Raw genomic sequence first — 22,919 nt, forward strand, 5'->3', positions numbered from 1 at the left:
ACATGGGACACTGGAAATCCAGTGCAGCCCTGGAACATGTTTGTTACAGCCCCAAAGATAACATGTTTGGTGTCCTTAGCAAATTGAAAAATGTACAGCCCTTTCTTTTTCATGGAGCAAACTGTCATTGTTATTGTGTGTCTGAATATGCTTCAAAATATTTTACTTCCACAGATTGATAAAGGTGACCAAGATGTGACAATTTACTACCAGCACGACAGTGCACCACCTCATTTCCTCACAGAAGTTAGAGGTTTCCTGTATAATCACTTCTCAGATTGATGGATTGACCATGAAGGGCCTTTGACACTACTGGATTTCTTTCTCTGGGGTTTCATTTACGACTGAGTGGATGTTCCTTTCCTACCAAACAATTTAGTCAACCAGAAAAATCAAATCCACACTGCCACTGCATAAGTTATGCCTAGTGGCATCAAGTGGGAAGAAATTGATATCTGGTAGACTGTTTGCTGCATCACAAATGATAGTCACATCGAACCAAAATGACACTTGACACTTTTGTATGAAACTTGAGGTTGTCTGCTACAAAGTAAGTTATCTCAGTAAATTTCTATATAATTACAAAGTTGTAAAGTCCTTTTTGATTCCACGTAGTGGAAAAAAAATTAAAGTTTATTGATAACTCAGTGGAACGACAGGTAATGGCCCAAATGTCACCATCCACCATAAAATTTCACCCTCACCAAAACACATTTATATACACGCCATTTGTGCCACACCCACACACATGAATCATCTGGTGGAATATTTCTGTGGGTCAGTGTCCAGTGGCAGCATTGTTAAATTTATTTCATGTGATATCCAGTGGCACAGGTTGTGAATGCATCACAGCATGAATCATAAGATACTTTACTAGGTAGTGGATATTTCCATAAATATGCTACTTTTTGTCCAGTACATGTCATAATTTTGTGATGGCAACTAACTGTTTTTCTTTGTGTTTGTTCCAGTGAAACACAAGTAAAAAACCTGGCAAATGGAGTGGAAAGAAACTCCTATTTCTTACAAAACTATTACAAAGCTGTGAAACAGTACATGAAAATTTTGGAAAGATTTGGTTGCTGATACAAACATATGTAGGTACTTACTTACATAAGGATGTGTGCTGAAAGTAATGTCTATTAAAAAAAAGAAATTATGTGTTCTTTGTAAATATTATGTAAAGTGACCATTAACAGATTTAATAAAAAATGTTGAAACTAGGCTATCTTCTGCATTGTTGGTAAAACAGTAGATAAAATACATAAACTGTGACTTGCCAAATTCCTGTTATGATTCCTCAGAAAAATAGAAATATTCACAGTATTATGAAAAGGATAGAGTGCTACTCACTATATAGTGAAGATGTTGAGTCGCAGACAGCCTAACAAAAAGATTCCTACAAAGGGTAAGCTTTCGGCCACAAGACCTTTTTCTGCATTGAACAAAACACACATACATTCAAACAAATGTAGCTTGCATGCACATGACTACTGTCATGGCCAGGTTGCAAGCAACAGCCTTTATGAGGGAAGCAATCTGGGTGGTGGGGGTAAGGAGGAGGATGCAGTGAGGAGGGAAGAGATAGCAGGATGGGGGACAATAAACTTCTTCTTGTGAGAGCATATAGGGACAAAGTGGGGAGAGGGTAGGGCAGCAAGGTGCAGTGTATTGGGGAGGTTAGATGGGAGTGGGAGGTGGAAAGGAAAGAAGTAAAAAAAATTGTGGGTGTGTTGATAGAACATAATGTTGTGTAGTCTGAAGTGGGAACAGGGTAGGGAGTTTGTGGGTGAAGGATAGTGACGAACGAAGATTGAGGACAGGAGGTTTACAGGAATGTAGGATATATTGCAAGGAGAGTTCCCACCTGTGTATTTCAGAAAAGCTGGTGTTGGTAGGGAGGATCCAGATGGCACAAGCTGTGAAGTAAGTGCTGCGTGTGGGGGCATACACCTAGCTGCCCTGTGCTCTCCTCACCTCATCCCTGTGTGCTCCCACAAGCAGCACTTTACTGTCCCCCACCCATACCTGGCTATCCCTCCCCATCCCAGTCACCACCTTACCCCCACCACGTAGGTTACTTGCAGTTGCTTAACAGCCAGAGACGTGTGTGTGTGTGTGTGTGTGTGTGTGTGTGTGTGTGTGTGTGTGTGTGTGTGTGTGTGTTTTCTGCTCCTTCCTGTTTTACATGTTGCCTTCGAAACCACACCACACTTATGAGTCACACTGTATGAACTGTCTCATCCATGCACAACACACAGCTACATGACCATGCTGATTGTTGATGCATTATCTCATGCCCCACATCACTCTCTCTGATATCATTAATCCTAGACCTTCAAATTGATTACTCTTCCTATGTCTCTTTCACTTACTTTTGCATATTATTTTCTGTACCTTTCTGTGTCACACGAACTTGTACTTCATCCTACCAACACATCTACATCCACATCTACGTAAATATTCCACAAACCACAACATAGTGCATGGCCATTCACTCACAAATCTCGATCTTTAATGCACAGTGTATGTTGGTGGCAGTAGAATCATTCAGAAGTCTACTTCAGTTGCCAGTTCTCCAAATTTTCTCAGTAGTGTTCCTTGAAAAGAGTGTGGCCTTCCCTCCAGGGATTCCCTTTTCAAATCCTGAAGCATCTCTGTAATACTTATGTGTTGTTCAGACCTACGGGTAACAAATCTAGCAGCTTGCCTCTGAATCGCTTCAATGTGTTCTGTCAGTCCAACCTTATACGGATCCCAAACACTCGAGCAGCACTCAAGATGAGTTGCACTAGCATCCTATATGGAGCTTCCTTTACAGATGAACCACTCTTTCCTAAAATGTTCCCAATAAACCAAAGTCGGCCATTCACCTTTCCTATCACAATCCTCTCATGCTCGTTCCATTTCATATTGCTTTGCTACGTTACACCCACATATTTAAACAATGTTACTGTGTTAAGCAGGATACTACTAATGCTGTGTCCGAACATTATGGATTTGTTTTTCATTCTCATCGACATTAACTTACATTTCTCTACATTTAGAGCTGGCTGCCATTCAGCACACCAACTAGAAATTTTGTCTCATCTTGTATCCTCTTACACTCACTCAACTTCACACCTTATTGTCCACCACGGCATCATCAGTAAACAACCACAGATTGCTGCCTGCCCTGTCCGCCAGTTCATCATGTGTATGGAGAAAGAACACCAGTCCTATCACACTACTCTGGGGCACTCCTGACAATACTCTTGTTTTCTGATGAACACTCACCTTCAAGGAAAACACACTTGGTTCTATAACTTAACAAGTCTTTGAGCTACACAGGCATCTGTGAACCTATTCCACATGTTCGTACCTTCTTTAGCAACCTGCAATGAGGCACCATGTCAAACATTTTCCGTAAATCTAGAAATATCGAATCTGCCTGTTGCCCTTCATTCATAATTCACAGTGTAACATTTGAGAAAAGTGCACGCTGAGTTTCGCATAAGCTATGCTTTCTAAAACCATACTGATTTATGGACCTAAGATTCTTGACCTCAAGCAAAATTTACTATATTCGAACTGAGAATATGTTCAAGGATTCTGCAGAAAACTGATGCTAGTAAAATTGGTGTGCAATTTTCTTACACACAGGAGTTGCCTGCACTTTTTGCCAGTCACTTGGGACTTTGTGCTGGGCTAGTGATTCACAATAAATGCAAACTACATAAGGGATCAGTGCCATAGTGTACTTTTTGAAAAATCTAATTGGGATTTCATTCGGACCTGGTGACTTATTTTTTTCAACTCCTCCAGTTGTTTCTCTGTGCCACAAATGCTTATTACAATGTCATACATACACAAGTCTGTTCAATCATCAAATGACAGTATATTTGTACAATTCTCCTGCATGAACGATTTTCTGCTGTAAAATGTGTTCTCCCCTTCTACATTCAGCATTTTCTTAAACACAATGCGTAAACAGCCTCATACCATACCACCACCTTCTCTGTACCTCACTGATGGCGCTATGCATGATGTAGATAATGTTTTCCCGAACACAAACCAGAATCGCCACAGGGTACGGTACAATTTATCACTTCGAATCACTCATTTCCATTCATGTTCTGTCCAGTGGCATCACTCATTACGCTGTCTCATGCATCGCTTAGAACTGTCTGCAGAAACGGGTCGCTTGTGAAGAATTACTCAGCCATTATTCATCATTCTTTTTTTTTTTTTTTTTTTTTTTCTCCCTATGCACAGTTACCGTGCTAGCTGGATTGATTGCAGCACTTTGAAACTCAATAATGATTCCTTCTGTGGTTTCACGTGATTTTTTATATTTTATGATCCCTGTCCATCATTGCATGAGGCATGCTTGGTCTTTGTTTAGCTGTAGTTGTTCCTTCGCATTTTCACTTCACAGTCATATCACCAAACATCGACTTGGGCAGCTCTTCAAGACTTGAAATGTCCCTTAAAGATCTGTTACTCAGGTGACACTCACTGACTAGTCTACGTTCGAAGTCACTGGACTCTCTTGACTGATTCATTCTGCTGTTACTGCTTCTCTACTGACAACACAAATTCTTCCCACCTTCTTTCACTGGGGAAGATCCACCTCTTGTGGCATCTAGTGGTTAAATCTCCATTCCTTAGGGGTATCCGTATGCTACTGATCAGACAGTGTCAGCTCGGTCGTTGATAAATTGGGTGGCAGGGTTTGGTTCATTGGTAGGACAATGGGCAAATGTGATGAACATCCAAAGAACATCCAATACTATTCCTAAGTAGTGTGCAACCAGTATCGTATGAGACTAATAGTGATATTGAACTTATACACGGTGATTACCTGCTCATCACTATTGATGCCACCTCCCTTTACACAGACATCCCCGATGCCTCTATTGAACACTACCTTCCCAACAGCCGGCCGATTCCAAATGTATAGGCTCCTGCCTGGTTACCATGACCAAGTATACCCTCACCCACAATTACTGTACTTTGAACACATCACCTACAGTCAAATGGGCACCTGCATGGCACCATTCTATGACAACCTTTTCACAGGCCATCTAGAGGAATCCTTTATAACAACCCAGAATACCAAACCCCTCACCTGGTTCAGATACATTGATTACATCTTCCAGATACGAATCAAGGGTGAGGACACCCTATTCCCATTCCTCCAGGACATCAACACCTACTCCTCCATTTGCTTTACCTGGTCCACCTTGATGTTGATCTCGATGATGGCTACATCAGTACCTCTGTCTGTATCAAACCTACCAACCTCCTGCAATACCACCACTTCGACAGTTGCCTCTCATTCCATACCAAGAAGTCCCTTCCATACACCCTAGCCAGTGTCTCTAAGCTTGTTCAGAAGCTGATCTCCTGTGCCTTATCTCTCCAGTCACCCACCACCTCCTAAAGTCCCACCCTCCAGTCATACAAGAGCATTCCCCTCATGACTCAGTAGCACCCAGGACTGGAGCAACTGAACCACATTTTCCACCAGGGTTTGGACTACCTCTCATCATGCTCTGAAAAGAGAAATGTTCTATCCACTACCCTTCCCTTTCCTCCCACAGTGATATTTTGCAACCCACCAAATCTACACAATATCCCTGCCCATCCCTATTCAACCCCTGCCCCCAACCCAGTGCTTCACGGCTCATATCCCTGTATTAGACCTAGATACAATACCTATTCCATACATCCTTCCACCACCATCTACTCTAGTCCAGTCACAAACATCACCTATCCCATCAAAGACAGGGCTTCCTGTGAAATTAGTCATGTGATCTATGAGCTAAGCCACAACCACTGTGCTGCATTCATTCTTTGTGGCATGACAACCAACAAGCTATCTGTCCGCATGAGTGGTCACCGACAAACTGGCCAAGAATCAGCTGGACCATCCAGTTACTGAGCATGCTGTCCAACACAACATTCTTCATTTCAATGACTGCTTCACAGCTTATGCCATCTGGATGTTTCCTACCAACACCAGCTTTTGTGAATTGAACAGGTGGGAATTCTCCCTGCAATACATCCTACATTTCCGTAACCCTCATGCCCTCAAACTTTGTTAGTCTTTCTTTCACCCTACCTATTCCCTTCCCTGTTCCCATTCCAGCCATCTGTTCCACCAATGCACCCACAGTCTTTCTACTTCTATTCTGCAATCCATTCTGGATCTTCTAATTTTGGTTCCTGCTCCCTTTTTGCCTTTATAAATTCTGCAGTACCGGGTCTTAAATCAAAAAATGGTTGTTAAGTATGCCCCTTGAGTTGACAAACATACTTCACAGTAATATATAACCAGGTTATATATACTCCTGGACAAGTGGTAAATCCAGGAATTTTTTTATCCAGGAGAAAACCGGCAATAACGCTGGAATTTTTTTAGAATTCCAGGAATTTTTCATTCTGTTAGTTTCAGTTAAATTTTTGTAATTTTGACTGGTAAGAACTGATATTCTAACTGATATTCTAACAAAGAATTTTACTGTATCCCACTACAGCAGAATACTACTACTGCTAGTAGTAGTAGTTGTTGTTGTTGTTGTTGTTGTAGTAGTAGTAGTAGTAGTAGTAGCAGCAGCAGCAGCTTTATTCGTCATTATATCTCTTTCTACAAGGGTCTATACCCTTCACAATTTTAGATCAATTTAAAATAAGCTAATTCGTATACATATATATTTACAGACTTCTAGCTAGAGACAATCATTAGATTTACTCCTGGTATACAATACTTTTTTACAAATAACTTATTAAATAATGTAATTCCATATGGCTCACTTATATCTCACTATTAGTCTCGGCACACACTATACACACATTGATTCATAACACTTCATTCACTACACACACACACACACACACACACACACACACACTGGTGATCTCTGGGCCATTTTCTGTACCGCATCTTCCCATTTGCTATCCTGAAAAACTGAGTCAGCATCCCTCCATAATGAGTGATATGTTGAGCTCAGAAAGAGGAAGAGGTGTTAGTATTGTGCTGTGCATCACTTGTGGGTAAGTATTTCTAGAAATGAAAAAAAGAAGGGAAAAAAAAAACATAAAGTGAAGGTGTTAGTGGAATGTTGGATATTTTATAATTATTATTATTATTATTATTTATTTGTATAACATTTTTTATCAAACTCCTACTCTGTTTTAGCTAAGTAATCCTTCAATGTATATAATGTATTGCATAACAGGTACTTTTAGCTGCCTTTTTAAATAAGTGTATTTTTGTAATTTCTTTAATCTCTTTTGGTAATTTATTGTACAGTTTTATTCTTGGTAGAAAATGCTGTTTTGAGTTTTATATTTATTTTTTCTTGGTAAATGTAAGTCGAATGGTCATCGACAGAGCTGTTTGTGCAGTAATTATCAATGTTATTTTTGATGTGTACAACTGACGTAAATGTATTCACATGGAGCAGTTAAAATCTCCAGTGTTCTGAACAGATCTTTACAATGAGCTCGGCTAGTATTTTTGGTTATTATTCTTATGGCTCTTTTCTGGAGTTTGAAAACTGTGTTCATATTTTGTGCATTTGCATTTTTACAGTGTCTATAGAGGTGCCATATACATTTAATTTAACATTGTCATTTTTCCTCGTCAAACTGAAATTCATTGTATTATTTTTCTTTATGTTCAATGTCCCCACCCCTCCCATGAACTGTGGGCTTGCCGTTGGTGCCTCAGCGATACAGATAACCGTACCGTAGGTGCAACCACAACAGAGGGGTATCTGTTGAGAGGCCAGACAAATGAGTTGTTCCTGAAGAGGGGCAGCAACCTTTTCAGTAGTTGCAGGGGCAACAGTCTTTTCAGTAGTTGCAGGGCAACAGTCTTTTCAGTAGTTGCAGGGCAACAGTCTGGATGATTGACTGATCTTGTTATGAGGAGAAAGAAAACTGGCATTCTATGGATCAGACCATGGAATGACAGATCCATTAATTGGGGAGGTAAGTTAGAAAATTTAAAAAGGGGAATGGATAGGTTAAAGTTAGATATAGTGGGAATTAGTGAAGTTCGGTGGCAGGAGGAACAAGACTTCTGGTCAGGTGACTACAGGGGTATAAACACAAAATCAAATAGTGGTAATGCAAGAGTAGGTTGATTAATGAATAGGAAAATAGGAATGCGGGTAAGCTACACAAAGCAGCTTAGTGAATGCATTATTGTGGCCAAGATAGATACGAAGCCCATGCCTACCACAGTACGAGTAGTACAAGTTTATATGCCAACCAGCTACGCAGATGACAAAGAGAGTGATGCAATGTATGATGAGATAAAAGAAATTATTCAGATAGTGAAGGGGGATGAAAATTTTATTGTCATGGGTGACTGGAACTTGTTAGTAAGAAAAAGAAGAGAAGGAAACGTAGTAGGTGAATATGGAATGGGATTAAGGAATGAAAGAGGAAGCCGCCTGGTAGAATTTTGCACAGAGCACAACTTAATCATAGCTAACACTTGGTTCCAGAATCATAAAAGGAGGTTGTATACATGGAAGAAGCCTGGAGATACTGGAAGGTCTCAGATAGATTATATAATGGTAAGACAGAGATTCAGGAACCAGGTTTTAAACTGTAAGATATTTCCAGGGGCAGATGTGGACTCTGACCATAATCTATTGGTTATGAACTGTAGATTAAAACTGAAGAAAATGCAAAAAGGTGGGAAGTTGAGGAGATGGGACCTCGATAAACTGAAAGAACCAGCGGTTGTAGAGAGTTTCAGGGAGAGCATTAGGGAACGATTGACAAGAATGGAGGAAAGAAATACAGTAGAAGAAGAATGGGTAGATTTGAGAGATGAAATAGTGAAGGTAGCAGAGGATCAAGTATGTAAGATGACGAGGGCGAGTAGAAACCCTTGGGTAACAGAAGAGATGTTGAATTTAATTGATAAAAGGAGAAAATATAAAAATGCAGTAAATGAAACAGGCAAAAAGGAATACAAACTTCTCAAAAATGAGATCGAAGGAAGTGCAAAATGGGATGGCTAGAGAACAAATGTAAGGATGTAGAGACGCATATAACCAGTCGTAAGATAGATACTGCCTACAGGAAAATTAAAGAGACCTTTGAAGAAAAGAGAACCACTTTTATGAATATCAAGAGCTCAGATGGAAACCCAGTTCTAAGCAAAGAAGGGAAAGCAGAAAGGTGAAGGAGTATATAGAGGGTCTATACAAGGGCGATGTTCTTGAGGACATTATTATAGAAATTGAAGAGGATGTAGCTGAAGATTAAATGGTAGATATGATACTGCGTGAAGAGTTTGACAGAGCACTGAAAGTCCTGTGTCGCAACAAGGCCCTGGGAGTAGACAACATTCCAGTAGAACTACTGACAGCCTTGGGACTGCCAGTCCTGACAAAACTTTACCATCTGGTGAGCAAAATGTATGAGACAGGCAAAATACCCTCAGACTTCAAGAAGAATATAATAATTTCAATCCCAAAGAAAGCAGGTATTGACACATATGAAAATTACCGAACTATCAGTTTAATAAGTCACGGCTGCAAAATACTAACGCGAATTCTTTACAGATGAATGGAAAAACTGGTAGAAGCTGACCTCGGGGAAGATCAGTTTGGCTTCGATAGAAATGTTGGAACACATGAGGCAATACTGACCCCACGATTTATCTTAGAAGCTAGATTAAGGAAAAGCAAACCTACATTTCTAGAATTTGTAGACTTAGAGAAAGCTTTTGACAATGTTGACTGGAATACTCTCTTTCAAAATCTGAAGGTGGCAGGGGTAAAATACAGGGAGCGAAAAGCTATTTACAATTTGTACAGAAACCAGATGGTAGTTATAAGAGTCGAGGGGCATGAAAGGGAAGTAGTGGTTGGGAAGGGAGTGAGACAGGCTTGTAGCCTCTCCCCGATGTTATTCAATCTGTATATTGAGCAAGCAGTAAAGAAAAGAAATGAAAAATTTGGAGTAGGAATCAAAATTCATGGAGAAGAAATAAAAACTTTGAGGTTCGCCGATGACATTGTAATTCTGTCATTGACAGCAAAGGACCTGGAAGAGCAGCTGAACGGAATGGAAAGTGTCTTGAAAGTAGGATATAAGATGAACATCAAGAAAAGCAAAACGAAGATAATGGAATGTAGTCGAATTAAGTCTGTTGATGCTGCGGGAATTAGATTAGGAAATGAGACACGTAAAGTAGTTAATGAGTTTTGCTATTTGGAGAGCAAAATAACTGATGATGATCAAAGTAGAGAGAATATAAAATGTAGACTGTCAATGGCAAGGAAAGCATTTCTGAAGAAGAGAAATTTGTTAACATCGAGTATAGATTTAAGTGCCAGGAAGGCTTTTCTGAAAGTATTTGTATGGAGTGTAGCCATGTATGGAAGTGAAACATGGACGATAAATAGTGTGAACAAGAAGACAATAGAAGCTTTCAAAATGTGGTGCTATAGAAGAATGCTGAAGATTAGATGGGTAGATCACATAACTAATGAGGAGGTATTGAATAGAATTGGAGAGAAGAGAAATATGTGGCACAATTTGACTAGAAAAAGAGATCAGTTGGTAGGATATGTTCTGAGGCATCAAGGGATCACCAGTTTAGTATTGGAATGCAGCGTGGAAGGTAAAAATTGTAGAGGGAGACCAAGAGATGAATACACTAAGCAGATTCAGAAGGATGTAGGTTGCAGTAGGTAGTGGGAGATGAAGAAGCTTGCACAGGATAGAGTAGCATGGAGAGCTGCATCAAACCAGTCGCAGGACTGAAGACCACAACAACAACATCTTCAATGTCACTCTTTATTTCTTATTGGCCAATCATAAAGTTCCTGGAGAGTTTCTTTTGCTTTCTTGGCAAGGATTTTCCTTGTTTTCTCAGTGACTATAATATTGCTGTCATCAGTGAAGAGGATTTTTTCACCATGAGTAACACTACTGGGAAAGTCATTGTTGTATATCAGAAGCAGTATTGGTCCTAATATGCTACCTTGCGGAACCCCTATATTTTGCTGCATCAATAAAATATAAACGAGAGAATAAAACCAAAATAAAACTTAAGTTGCAAAAGAAATGCACCACTTACAACAACAAAACAGTGCACACACAAGCACCTGCCAAAATCAAAATGTGTCAAAGGCTTTAGGACAGCAAACTGCTTCCAATGAGCGTGACATAGTAACCATTTACGTTAAGTTTGTTTTCAACAGCTGCCAGTGGGCACGTGCACAATTGAATTGTGCATGAGCAACACCATCCACTTCTGGTTACTTGAAGTGTGGCTTGTGTTTAGTGATTTTGCTGCTTCCCCTTCGTTCACAGTTCACACTTCAAATGAAAACAAAACGGATTTCTGTGGCCGGGAGCTTTAAAGTGAATTAAAATACATTCAAATAATTACAGAAGGCTAAAATATGATACTAGTTTCAGTTTTCTGATTTGATTTTATTTCTATGTTTTTGCCAATCAACAACAACTACATTTTTGTCAGTTTGCTAAATAACTGTGGTTTTCCACAGATGCAGTCAATTTATAAGAAACAAAGTGTTTCATTCCACTCTATTGGCTAGTTTCAGCTGTTCACTAAATTTCAAGTGCACATTTTCATCTTCTGGCACATAATAAAGTACCTAATATGAGACAGACAGTATTGGTTCACTAAGACAATTTGCTTCCCGAAGATCACACTGGAAAGCTAGATATCAGAGTTGGGGCCTACTTCCTTGTAAATCTGTACATATGAATGTGTCCTTTAAGCCAAATTATGCATTTTAGTTTTGTTTACAAAATTACTATGCTCTGATGTCGTATTTCTTTTATGACATCATGTAAGATCTATTAATGCTACATATGTACGAACATACGAGCTTCCTGTGTCATCGTAGCTGCCAACGCACAGTAACTCGTGTTTTAACGCCTGTTTTCTGGCACTTTCTGGCAGATGCTGAAATGAACCCATGTGTGGTGGACAAATATTGCAAATGGTTTTTTGAAAAGCTCTATTTTCAAAGGCAATTTCCTTTTACTCAAGATGAATTATGTTACGTGTGAAAATGTGCAACTAATTTCTTAAATCACAGACGGTTTGGCTGTCATTTAGAACTAGCACTTTGAGTACCAGCTGCTTATAATGATGTCGAGCGCAGAAGACCAGACATTGTGATTGTTTAAAAATTTACTGGCATATTTGTGTGATGCACCGTAAAGTGTAACACACGCTAAAAAGACCAATATTATATGTGAAATCTCAGCTTTTCTTGTAGCTTGTTAATCTTCATTATATTGGAAAGCTTAGCTTTTCTGCACTACGTACAAGGGTGGTTTGAAAAGTTCTTGTAATCACTACAAGAGGTCAGCACTAGCACAACAAATTGTTCACGTGATATTCATTGGACTGTTGCCTGTAAAAATGTGCCACGTGAGTGCTCTTGGAAGGGCTGTGGCAGTGACGTGGCTTTGTTGTTGTTATCATGTAGTGTTTTTCGAAGATGGAAAATATAGAGATTCGAGTAGTGATTAAGCACTTCATAAAGAAAGGTATGAAAGGAAAGGACATATATGCCGATTACCAGAATACACTGGGGGCTCATCTCCTTCATATTCCACTGTCTCCGAGTGGACAATCGAATTTAATTTTGGTCGGGAGAACTTAGATGATGATCTGTGCAGTGGTCAGCCAAGATGTGTCACTACTCCAGAAATCATAGCAAAAATGCACAAACTGGTCATGGAGGATTGCCAATTGTAAGTGCATGAAATTGCTCACATTTGCCAGATGTCATCTGAAAGGGGGCATCACATTTTAACTGAAGAATTAGAAATGAAAAAATTATCTGCAAATGGGTGCTGCGACTCTTGACACTGGATCGAAAACATGTGCCATCGCCATAGCAAAATTACACGGAACTAAAGTATAAATAGTTGCCACACCCACCTTACTCACCTGACATGGCTCTGTCAAACTTTGATCTCTTCCCAAAACTGAAAATTTTTCTTGGTGGACGAACATTCACTTCAAACGAAGAACTGATAGCCGGAGTTGACAACTATTTTGCAGGCTGGAGGAAACTCATTTTCAGGATGGGATCAATGCACTGTAACATCATTGGACCATGTGCACTAATCTACAAGGAGGCTGCATTGAAAACTAAAAAAAGTTTCAGTAATGTAAGTACTTTTTTTCTATTCTGATCCGAAAACTTTTCAAACTACCCTCGTGCATTAATTTAAACCATTAACTTTTCCTGTTTGTGTGTTCACACTACTTAACAATGATGTTGGTGTTGGCTGACTATACATCGCGTGTTTGCTCTTAATATCAACTGTCATTGGCTGCCGAGATCACGTGACATGAGCTATGATTGGTTTACAAAAGCGCATTGCAATCTCCGTTTCAGTGCTTTGGAAAACTAACGTACTGTGTTTCATAGAATTCGAATTTACACTTTCATTATATGGAAACATGCTGTGTATTGTAATATGAAAATATGCAGTGCATGTGTTGCTACACATCACAGATCTTTCCAAAACACCCCCCCCCCCCCCCTTTTCCATGTTCCATTTTCCAAAATGCTGGTATACAAAAACTTTACCACTCAAAAGATTTATATTTTTACAGCTCTGTGGGAAAGTACACTGCTGCTCATCCTGGAAAGAGCATTTTCACCTTGGAAGAATTGTATTTTCTCATGGAGATCTGGGAAAAATCTGGGAATTTTTTTCCTTGTCCATGTATACACCCTGATAATGTTGCCGTATTCTTCTTTCAGTTCCATCAAAAACTGTGGAACCTGCACTGTAAAAACCATTCAACTTTCTTGATCATTGCAATTTTTTTCCTCTTTCATCACCAACTAAATTTTTAAACTGTTTGTGCAAGGTGTATTTCTACAGCAAATCTGCAATGCCTGGTGATTATGTGACTGCATAACAGATGTTGAGTACTCTCTTCGAAAAAGAACTGTGATTCCAACAATAGGTAACTACATTGCCTGTTTTTGAGTGTTACATGAAGAGCAACATACTTCTGAACTTCCTTTATATCACAAGCAAGTAGCAAGGTATGAACAGTACTACCATTATGTTTCTGCCAAACTGAAGAAACTTGTGTCAGCTGAAAAATGATGTAAGAAACAGTCACATCACACTGATAAATGAAATGTCACTCTGTACTGAGTAGTCCCAAGAAGACCTGAGCATAACCAAGCTGTACCTAACACAAGTGAGACTTGCCACATAGTGGCAAGAAAGGCCAAACGATGGACCACATGCATGCAGCACATTGTCCATGTGTGGAGTTTTTCACATTTTTTCATCATACCATAATAAACATTCAACCAAGCTTCATTCATACAAGCTTAGGCTGCATTTTTCTTTTATATATATGGTATATAAATATATGCGGTGTGTTCAGTAAATAATGGAATACATTTTTTTCTGAAGACAGGTTGGTTTTATTCATGATTCCAATACAGTATATTATTCTGCACTCTTTGGGCTTCAAAATCCTAATTTTCAACGTAATCTGTGTTCAATGTGACAAGCTTATGCCACCTTACTAGAAGGGCCTGTATGGCTGCATGGTACCTCTCTGCTGGTCATCACTGGAGCCAGTTTCTTGCTGCGTCAATAACCTCCCTCCCCATCATCCATACACTGCTTCCCACTGAGTGCATCCTTTAGGCCAAACAGGTGTATGCGAGATCTGGGCTGTGGGGTGTATGAGGAAGAACAATCCAATGATGTTTTCTGTGAGGCCTTGCATTACCATGGAGAAGAAGTTCGTTTGCAGTTTTGTAACAATGAACATACATCACAGGAGTCACAACCGTCTGGCATGTGGAAAATTGGACCTACAAGAACTTATTATGATGATGACGGACAACTCGCTCAATGATTCATCATGTTTTTGTTCATTGCCAGGTCACCATAGACATTCTGAAGATACCTATGAATATCTGTGATGCTCTGGTTTTCCGCCAAAGGAAACTCAATGACAGTTTTCTGTTTGGAACACACCTCCATTACAAACATCATTCTGATGGCTATGTATAGTGCCGTCAGGTATCGGAACTGTGCTGGAGCACTAAATTTTCTTATGCACCTGTCTGTGGGATTACAGACTCCACAAAAAGGATTACCTTAGTATGAAGATAGTAGTTATTTCTGTAAAACCGTGCGTACCATATCTCACTTTCCCTTTTCAGCAGTTTAGAAGCAATTAGGTCCTAACACAAGAGGCTCTCACTAAATATGTTATACACCTCCCATGACCATTTCTCCTATGTGAGGATTTTAATGTAAATAATATACTGTGAGGTTCAGAAAATACCTTACTCAGGGATAGAACCACTGATAGTTTCATAACATCACTAGATACATTTATATGAAACAGGGAACGTTCCAGGCGAACGAGAACTCCACCTACAAACTTTCAGAGGTTGTTCAGAGGTATCTTACTAGTATTTTGGTACATGGGACCTGTGGTCTCCAGTGCCTCATTACAGAGTCACTCCATTTCGTGTGGCTTCTTGCCCAGTTACCTTTGTATCTGTTTTGCCAGGGTGGCTAGCAAGAGTCACGGATTAAAATTCAAGGCTTTTTTCAGGTTTTAAAGGTTCAGTTTTACTTTTTCTAGGTCTCTTATTTATCTTTCAGTATGTAAATGATACTGCCTTACAGTCTACTTACAATCTAAATTTGTTCTTAAACACTCAGATTTCCTAAAGTTAAAGTGTACTCTCTGACTGTCAGTATCATTTGTCAAACTTGAAAATAATAAAGAGAAGAACAATGCACTGTACTCACTCACCAAGTGGCTGAAGATTAACACACACCTGTAAGATTTTAAAAACACTATTAGTAATTTGTTTTTCCATAACTTTGAGATTGATTATTCTGTTTGAGCAGCATCAGCTAAACATCTCATTTCCTGTATTTACAGTTCTTTGGTTTGACCTCCCTTTGCATTTTTCAAGAGATTCCTCTTTCATTTTCTTTCCTCTATCTCAACGCAATTTAACCAAATATTCCTTATAGTCAAGATGTGCATTACACATTGAATGTGTGAAATTTTTGTTGATTTTTATATATTCCACACATCCTCCATCCTGATCATAAATCAGAACGATAACAAATCACACTGTGGATCAACAACTGAAGTTTATGTAACATTCAGTGATACCAACATAGCCTCTAACCTGATTAAGCAGAACAGAATGAAAGTTGTATATTTCATTAGCTTACATTTTGTAAACGTTATTTATAATATTTTTGTTTATATCAAAATAATGGCACATATTAGGTGTGTGGTTTGGAGACAGACGTGCAGTGCAACTATTTACAATGTCCAGTTCTTGCCACATACCCTGCCATTGACATCAGGGTCAGATACATTTTTGTCAACCTTCAAAGTCGCATTGCAACAAAATGAGAAAGCAAAACGGAAGATAAGTTTTTGTTCCTGTTACAATAAGAGTAGAAAATACTGAATTTTATAGCAATAAAAGAGTAGAATGTTTTGAATTCTAGGACTCTGAAGTTTTTCATGGCTGTGTAAGATTCCCATCCAGTTCCCAGTTAGGATTGCTAACCATCCTCATTGCACTAAAATTTGGGCATAAAAGTGCACAAATGTCAATGGTGTGTGCTGTGCGTCTCATTTCCATTCGCTCTTAGTGATTGGTATTGATAAAATCTACTGTTTGCCTTTAAGCTTGCATTAAGTACTGCTTGGTTTTGTGTTTACAGCAGCTTAGTTGTAAATTAACAGTGATACACTGCAGTATGGACACATTCACTTACAAAGAGTTGACTGATATGCATAGACTGCAGTACGGACACGTTTACTTACAAGGAGTGGACTGATATGCATCATGTGCATGGGTTTACTGAGAAGGGGAGGCCACAACGTTGGGATCATGAGAATTCATGGCGGTCAAGTAGTTAGCATTTGAGCTTCATAAGACGAACATGATGAGGCAACAGTTCAACTCATGCTCAAACCTTTTTTGTAGTACAAGTGTAAACTGTAATATTAAAAAAAAATGCACCTACACTATATGTTCTTGCTACATTAGCAATGTCCTCACCGCTACGCAGGTTAATTGCCAAATGGAGCCCGCCTCTGCTTCTTCAGCTGGAAGCGGTGAGGTGCAAAGCAGTTTCGGGTACCTTACCAGATATCCTGTTTGAGGGATTTTGCATATATCAACACGCATACATTTCCAGGAAAAGGCTATGCATTTCTTCTTTCATTTGTTGATAGTTATAAATATGTTTGTTCTAATAATTAAATTTAATTAAAAATAGTACGTAGTCAAATAACATGAAATTCGCTAAAACTTCGTGTAAACACGTGGTGGTTTGTTTTTTTTTTTTTTTTTTTTTTTTTTTTTTTTTTTTTTTTTTTTTTTAAATTATGTTACCTTCAGATAAATTGAATAACACGACCAGTGATGAATAAAATATATTGTCTTGCATAGCTGAAACCCTAACCACTTGACCACCATGAACTCCAACTTCCAGCACATATACACAAAGAGATTAGCTACGTAGCAAACGTGTAAAGCTTCTCTTACAATTTTCTTGAAATTGACACAGTAGGGCATCTTACTACCTGCACCATGCTGTTTTAATGGCCTACTACAGGTACACGAAGTCTGAAGTAAATCTGTGATCCCAACGTTGTGGTCTCTCCTTGTGAGTGCAGTGAAAGAGAAGTGTGGTGACACAATTTCAAACTGTTCCCACAGCAATGCCATCCTCATCAGAGTCCCTTAACATCTAAGGGTTGTTACATTACTCTGGGTTTTGTGTTGTGCTTTTTGGTATTGCATATTACAGGCTTTTTCACTGTTGTGAAGGTAATTTTCACAGAAACAAAGGTAATTTCAGTAACAAAATGAATGAATAAACAGATGTTCCTAACCTACATCTGAAAGTTCGTTGGTAGAGTTATGGATCACCATGTACAAACATTGTACAACGTCATTCATTGGTAATGATCCTAAGATACTCTCGAGCTCTTGCACATGTGGCCCAATGGGAAGTGAATGATAATGATTTGCAGTAGTGAACATTTTCCGGCTGTGATTCACCTCCCAGCAATGCCTAAACCAAAGGTGCCACAATGGGTGCTCAGTAAGGCAAGCTGGATGCTGTACACCCAAGTTGGTGCATTCAAATACAACTGCAGCATCCAGGAATTGATTAATTATATAACAAAGACAATTGTCTGCTACTTAAGCATCCACTCCACAGCTACAAGAGCAGTCTGATGGAGTGATGATTGCTACTCCACAGTCTCATGTGAGTGGACAGCTCTCTGCCTGTGTTCAAGAGCCAGCCAGCTATAGAGGACTCATAATGTTCTGGCATAACCACAAGTACTGGAACGAAGACAAAGAACGCAAGACCAGAGAAGGCGGTGAAACGACATCAGCCAATGGTGTGCTGATCAGGACCGCGCCATGACAGGAGCAACACCTGCAAGAAATGAATATAAGTGCTGCTGCTGCCAGCCTCGGCCAGACATTAGTGGAGTATTAGCATGGCCTTGCAGAGTGCTACAATATCTGTTAGTAGTGATCATGAACTGTGTGTCAACTTGCAGGACCATTGCATATAACCAAGGACTCTGAATTATATTGCATGTCACCCATTATTTGTGACAACATTTTGTACATTCAAGTTAATTATTGTCAAATCTGCTTTATAGAAATAAAACTACTAATGTTATTTGCTTGAATTATTGTATAGGATTCTGAGAACACAGCGTCCCTTAGGCACCCTCTGTATGAGACAAGTGGGCAAGACCCAACACACAACCTGTTGGATAATGAGGGCAAAACGTTTGAGTTATTAGAAAAAGCAAGAAGTGATTGTAGTAGCAGTTCTTGAACACTATAAACACGGTCCATTTAGAGTGCATATATGCGAGCAAGACCACCAGGAGGGTTGAGATGGGAGGTTCCCAGCTGCTGCTGTAATGTGAAATAAAAGTCTCCTGCCTCACCTGCAAGACAGAGTACAAACAATGGTAGAACACTTTGTCAGAGTTACTGCCACTGTCAGTTATAATCCAGCTTCCAGGCATCACGGTGTGATCACTGAGAGACATCTGTTGTTTTTTTTAAATTTCCACTAATGATAAAATATACAGCTGCCATTTCACCATGTCAGAACTGGAGTTTGTACACACTCTGTCTCAACATACATCACCTGAGTAATAGAATACGTTGCAGCATGTTGTGGCACCTCACACGGTAAAGTAAAGAAGTCCTCCCTACCCATTTTACTTTTATCTGGTTGCTAGGACACTTGCCCAATGCTTGGAAGTAAGCTTTTAATCCTTCTCATGAAACCTAGGGAGGACTTGTAACATTCCAGGCTTATGGTTACCACCCCTGCATTATGTATTACTAGATCAATTCTCTTATATCTCCAGCTACAATTAAATTCAATTACTTTTTTGACAATAGGAAAAAGTCATATATTGTAGGAAGTGTATAAATATTCGGCCTCGAGTATTGTTAGGACAGATGAATGTTGGACCCACTAGAGGACAGATTTGTGCATACAGTTGAGATGTTCTTGGTGCATGATTCAGGTCTAGATTTACAATAGAACAACTCGTGTGTTGGACATTGTCTAAAACAGCATATTAGAATAGTGCAGTGATGGATTATTTCTGAGTGTTAAACAGTTTGATTTAATATCGCAAAAGGCAGAATGATATGTGACTTTACATTCGTAATTTGTTGAGTATTAGTGTTCCACAATGCAATGGACCTCACACATCCATTTCTAATGAATTACTACATCTGTACTATTTAAAATCGCCAGTGTAGTATGTGCTACCATCGGTCAGCTGTAGTAGTAACAACGAGGTTTATTACACTGAAGACTGACCATGAGCTTATAAGATACAGCTTTTGAAGTGAATAAATCTATGTACTTACTTTACTTAAGTTGTTGCCAACATCACTGTAGTGAAATCCATTATGGTATCCTTTATTTATTGAACAAGCATATTTTAGCTCGTGTATGTGGTCATCGAGTGACACTGAAGGCAAGATATTCTCAGGTATTTAAATCATTTTTAACTACTTACTAACTGGTGGGACATTACAGACTGAGCATCGTCATGTATGTGTCCTCGGAGTTTCTCGCAGCAGCATGTCTGAATAAAAAGCCATGTCAGTTCAAATAAAATTTTCAAGCTTTTGATGGCTGTCCATTGTCATCAGGAGTAAAACAACTGACTGCCGGTGCTGGTACAGTTTTCCATTTATATAACAACAATTGTAGCCTCTGGCACCAATCAGAGGGGGCAAAACAATGCATGCGCGAAAGGTTTGTTGGGCTGCTCCTGCCCACCACAGGACTGAGTGACATCAGGTGGCGCAAGAGGCTGGTGCCACACTTTAAACTGCTGCTCCCACCTCACTACAAGTGCCAAACATCCATTGTTATTTCCTTCCGACATCCAAAGCCCGCCCCCATGCCCTATCCCCCTATCCCTTCCACACACACAATACGGCATGGGGGCGGATTTCTGACTTCGAAAGGAAGCAACAATGGATGCTTGAAGCATGTAGGGAGATGGGAGCAGCGTTTCAAGTGTGGCACCAACCCATTGTGCAACCTGATGTCACTCAGTCCCATGGTGGGCAGGAGCTACCCAACATGCCTTTGCACACACATTGCTTCAGCCCTCTCTGATTGGTGACAGAGGCCGCAATCATGGCTATATAAGCGGAAAACTGTGCCAACCCGAGCAGTTAGTGGTTTTACTCCTGACGACTACATGGGAGATAACTCGAGAAGATTTTTCATTCTCAAATAGGTATTATGGGGATTGCCCTCATCAAACATATAGGAAAGCGTTGGAATGAATGATCATGCGCCACCTCCTCTAGATCTTAGATCCAGACAGCTGCTTTCAATCAAATAGTTAGACTTGTTGTGTCAAAACAATTTTCCCCCTTCCCACACTTTGTCAAATTCACAGAAATTTTGTATCGAAAATTTTATCTGCTGACTAAAACGTTAAGTTAATCTTGGCAACTTATGAAATATGACATTTTGCACTTGAAACTGCTTTGCATACGGTCTTTAATTTTCAGGCAACTTGATGTGGTACTCTGTTGACTCTGCTTCCATCGGCCTGCGAAGCTAGTGCTGAATCACTAACTGAAAGCTATAGATAGATAACTAAATATTCATACAGATTTCCAACAAGCCAACATTAGATTGTATTAGATGTATTTTTCCCTGAATGGTCTCATAGTGAGAAGATTCTGAAGAAAGTAGAAAAAGTCAAAAGATAAGAATGCACAATAAATTTTTTACAAAGAAAAGGATTTTGCTAATGTTTGTGCCTTCCACAGATCCCAAGTGAAAGTTCCTCATGAGTGTGGAAGAAGTCAAAAAATCTTTAGCAAATTTTCATATGTATATGTACAATAGACTGACATGCACATGACGATTCATAGCCTGGTGTAACCAGACAGTATCAAAGAGATAATGAGTTTACTACAGTTCTTTGTTTTGATTGTGTTACTGTACTGAATATATGCAGAAGTCAGCTTTCATGTAATATTCACATTACTTTATATTATTAATAAAATATACTTGGTTCTAATTATTTGTGAAAATTATTATTTATTTATTTTTTTTTTTTTTTCTAGTTTTGATTCCAAGAACTGAGCTGTTAGTTTGGAAGAGAGATTTGGAACTTTATTAAATAGTTCCAAGCCAAGTCTTAGTCATTAATGTCCACAAAAATTTTATTAACCATGCTTTGTAAAGCTAAGCTTGATTTGCTTTTCACTGCAATGTTCATTTTGCCTGTGAACAAAACAAACTTGGCATCTGGAAATGGTACTAATGAAAGGTCATTAATACAAACAAGAAATAGTAAGGGCCCTAAGATACACTATGTGATCAAAAGCATCTGGACACCTGGCTGAAAATGAATTAGAAGTTTGTCGTGCCCTTCATCGGTAATGCTGGAATTCAGTATGGTGTTAGCCCACCCTTAGCCTTGATGACAGCTTCCACTCGCAGGCATATGTTCAATCAGGTGCTGGAAGGTTTCTTGGGGAATGGGAGCTCATTCTTCACAGAGTGCTGCACTGAGGAGAGGTATTGAGATTGGTTGGTGAGCCCTGGCACGAAGTCGGCATTCCAAAACATCCCAAAGATGTTCTATAGGATTCAGGTCAGGTCACTGTGCAGGCCAGTCCATTTACAGGGATGTTATTGTCGTGTAACCACTCCGCCACAGGCTGTGCATTACAAACAGGTGCTCGATCTTGTTGAAAGATGCAACTGCCGTCCCCAAATTGCTCTTCAACAGTGGGAAGCAAGAAGGTGCTTAATACATCAATGTAGGCCTGTGCTGTGATAGTGCCAAGCAAAACAACAAGGGGTGCAAGCCCCCTCTGTGAAAAAAAACGACCACACCGTAACACCACTGCCTCCGAATTTTACTGTTGGTGCTACACACACCAGCTGATGACATTTACCGGGCATTCGCCATACCAGCACCTTGCCTTCAGATCGCCACATTACATACCATGATTCATCACTCCACACAACATTTTTCCTCTGTTCAATCATGCAGTGTGTACGTACACCAAGCGAGACATCATTTGGCATTTACCGGCATGATGTGTGGCTTATGAGCAGCTGCTCGACCATGAACTCCCAGTGTTCTCATCTCCCGCCTAACTGTCATAGTACTTGCAATGGATCCTGATGCAGTTTGGAATTCCTGTGTGGTGGTCTGGATAGATGTCTGCCTATTGCACATTACGAACCTCTTCAACTGTCGGCGGTCTCTGTTAGTCAACAGAAGAGGATGGTCTGTATGCTTTTGTGCTGTATGTGTCCCTTCACATTTC

At 39.5% G+C, this 22,919-nt stretch overlaps 1 protein-coding gene across 2 annotated transcripts in view; it reads left to right on the forward strand.

Moving 5' to 3' along the window:
* LOC126268236 (uncharacterized) overlaps positions 1 to 1,228 on the forward strand; it is a 284,639-nt gene extending 283,411 nt beyond the window's left edge. For both annotated transcript variants that reach the window (XM_049973886.1, XM_049973887.1), the window contains one exon: positions 972 to 1,228. In XM_049973886.1, coding sequence (XP_049829843.1) covers positions 972 to 1,086 — 115 coding nt within the window. In that variant the 3' untranslated portion in view covers positions 1,087 to 1,228. The remainder of the gene's footprint in view (positions 1 to 971) is intronic.
* The last annotated feature ends 21,691 nt before the right edge of the window (positions 1,229 to 22,919 follow it).

Source organism: Schistocerca gregaria, chromosome 4 (genome assembly GCF_023897955.1).
Source record: "Schistocerca gregaria isolate iqSchGreg1 chromosome 4, iqSchGreg1.2, whole genome shotgun sequence".
Taxonomy (NCBI): Eukaryota; Metazoa; Arthropoda; class Insecta; order Orthoptera; family Acrididae; genus Schistocerca; species Schistocerca gregaria.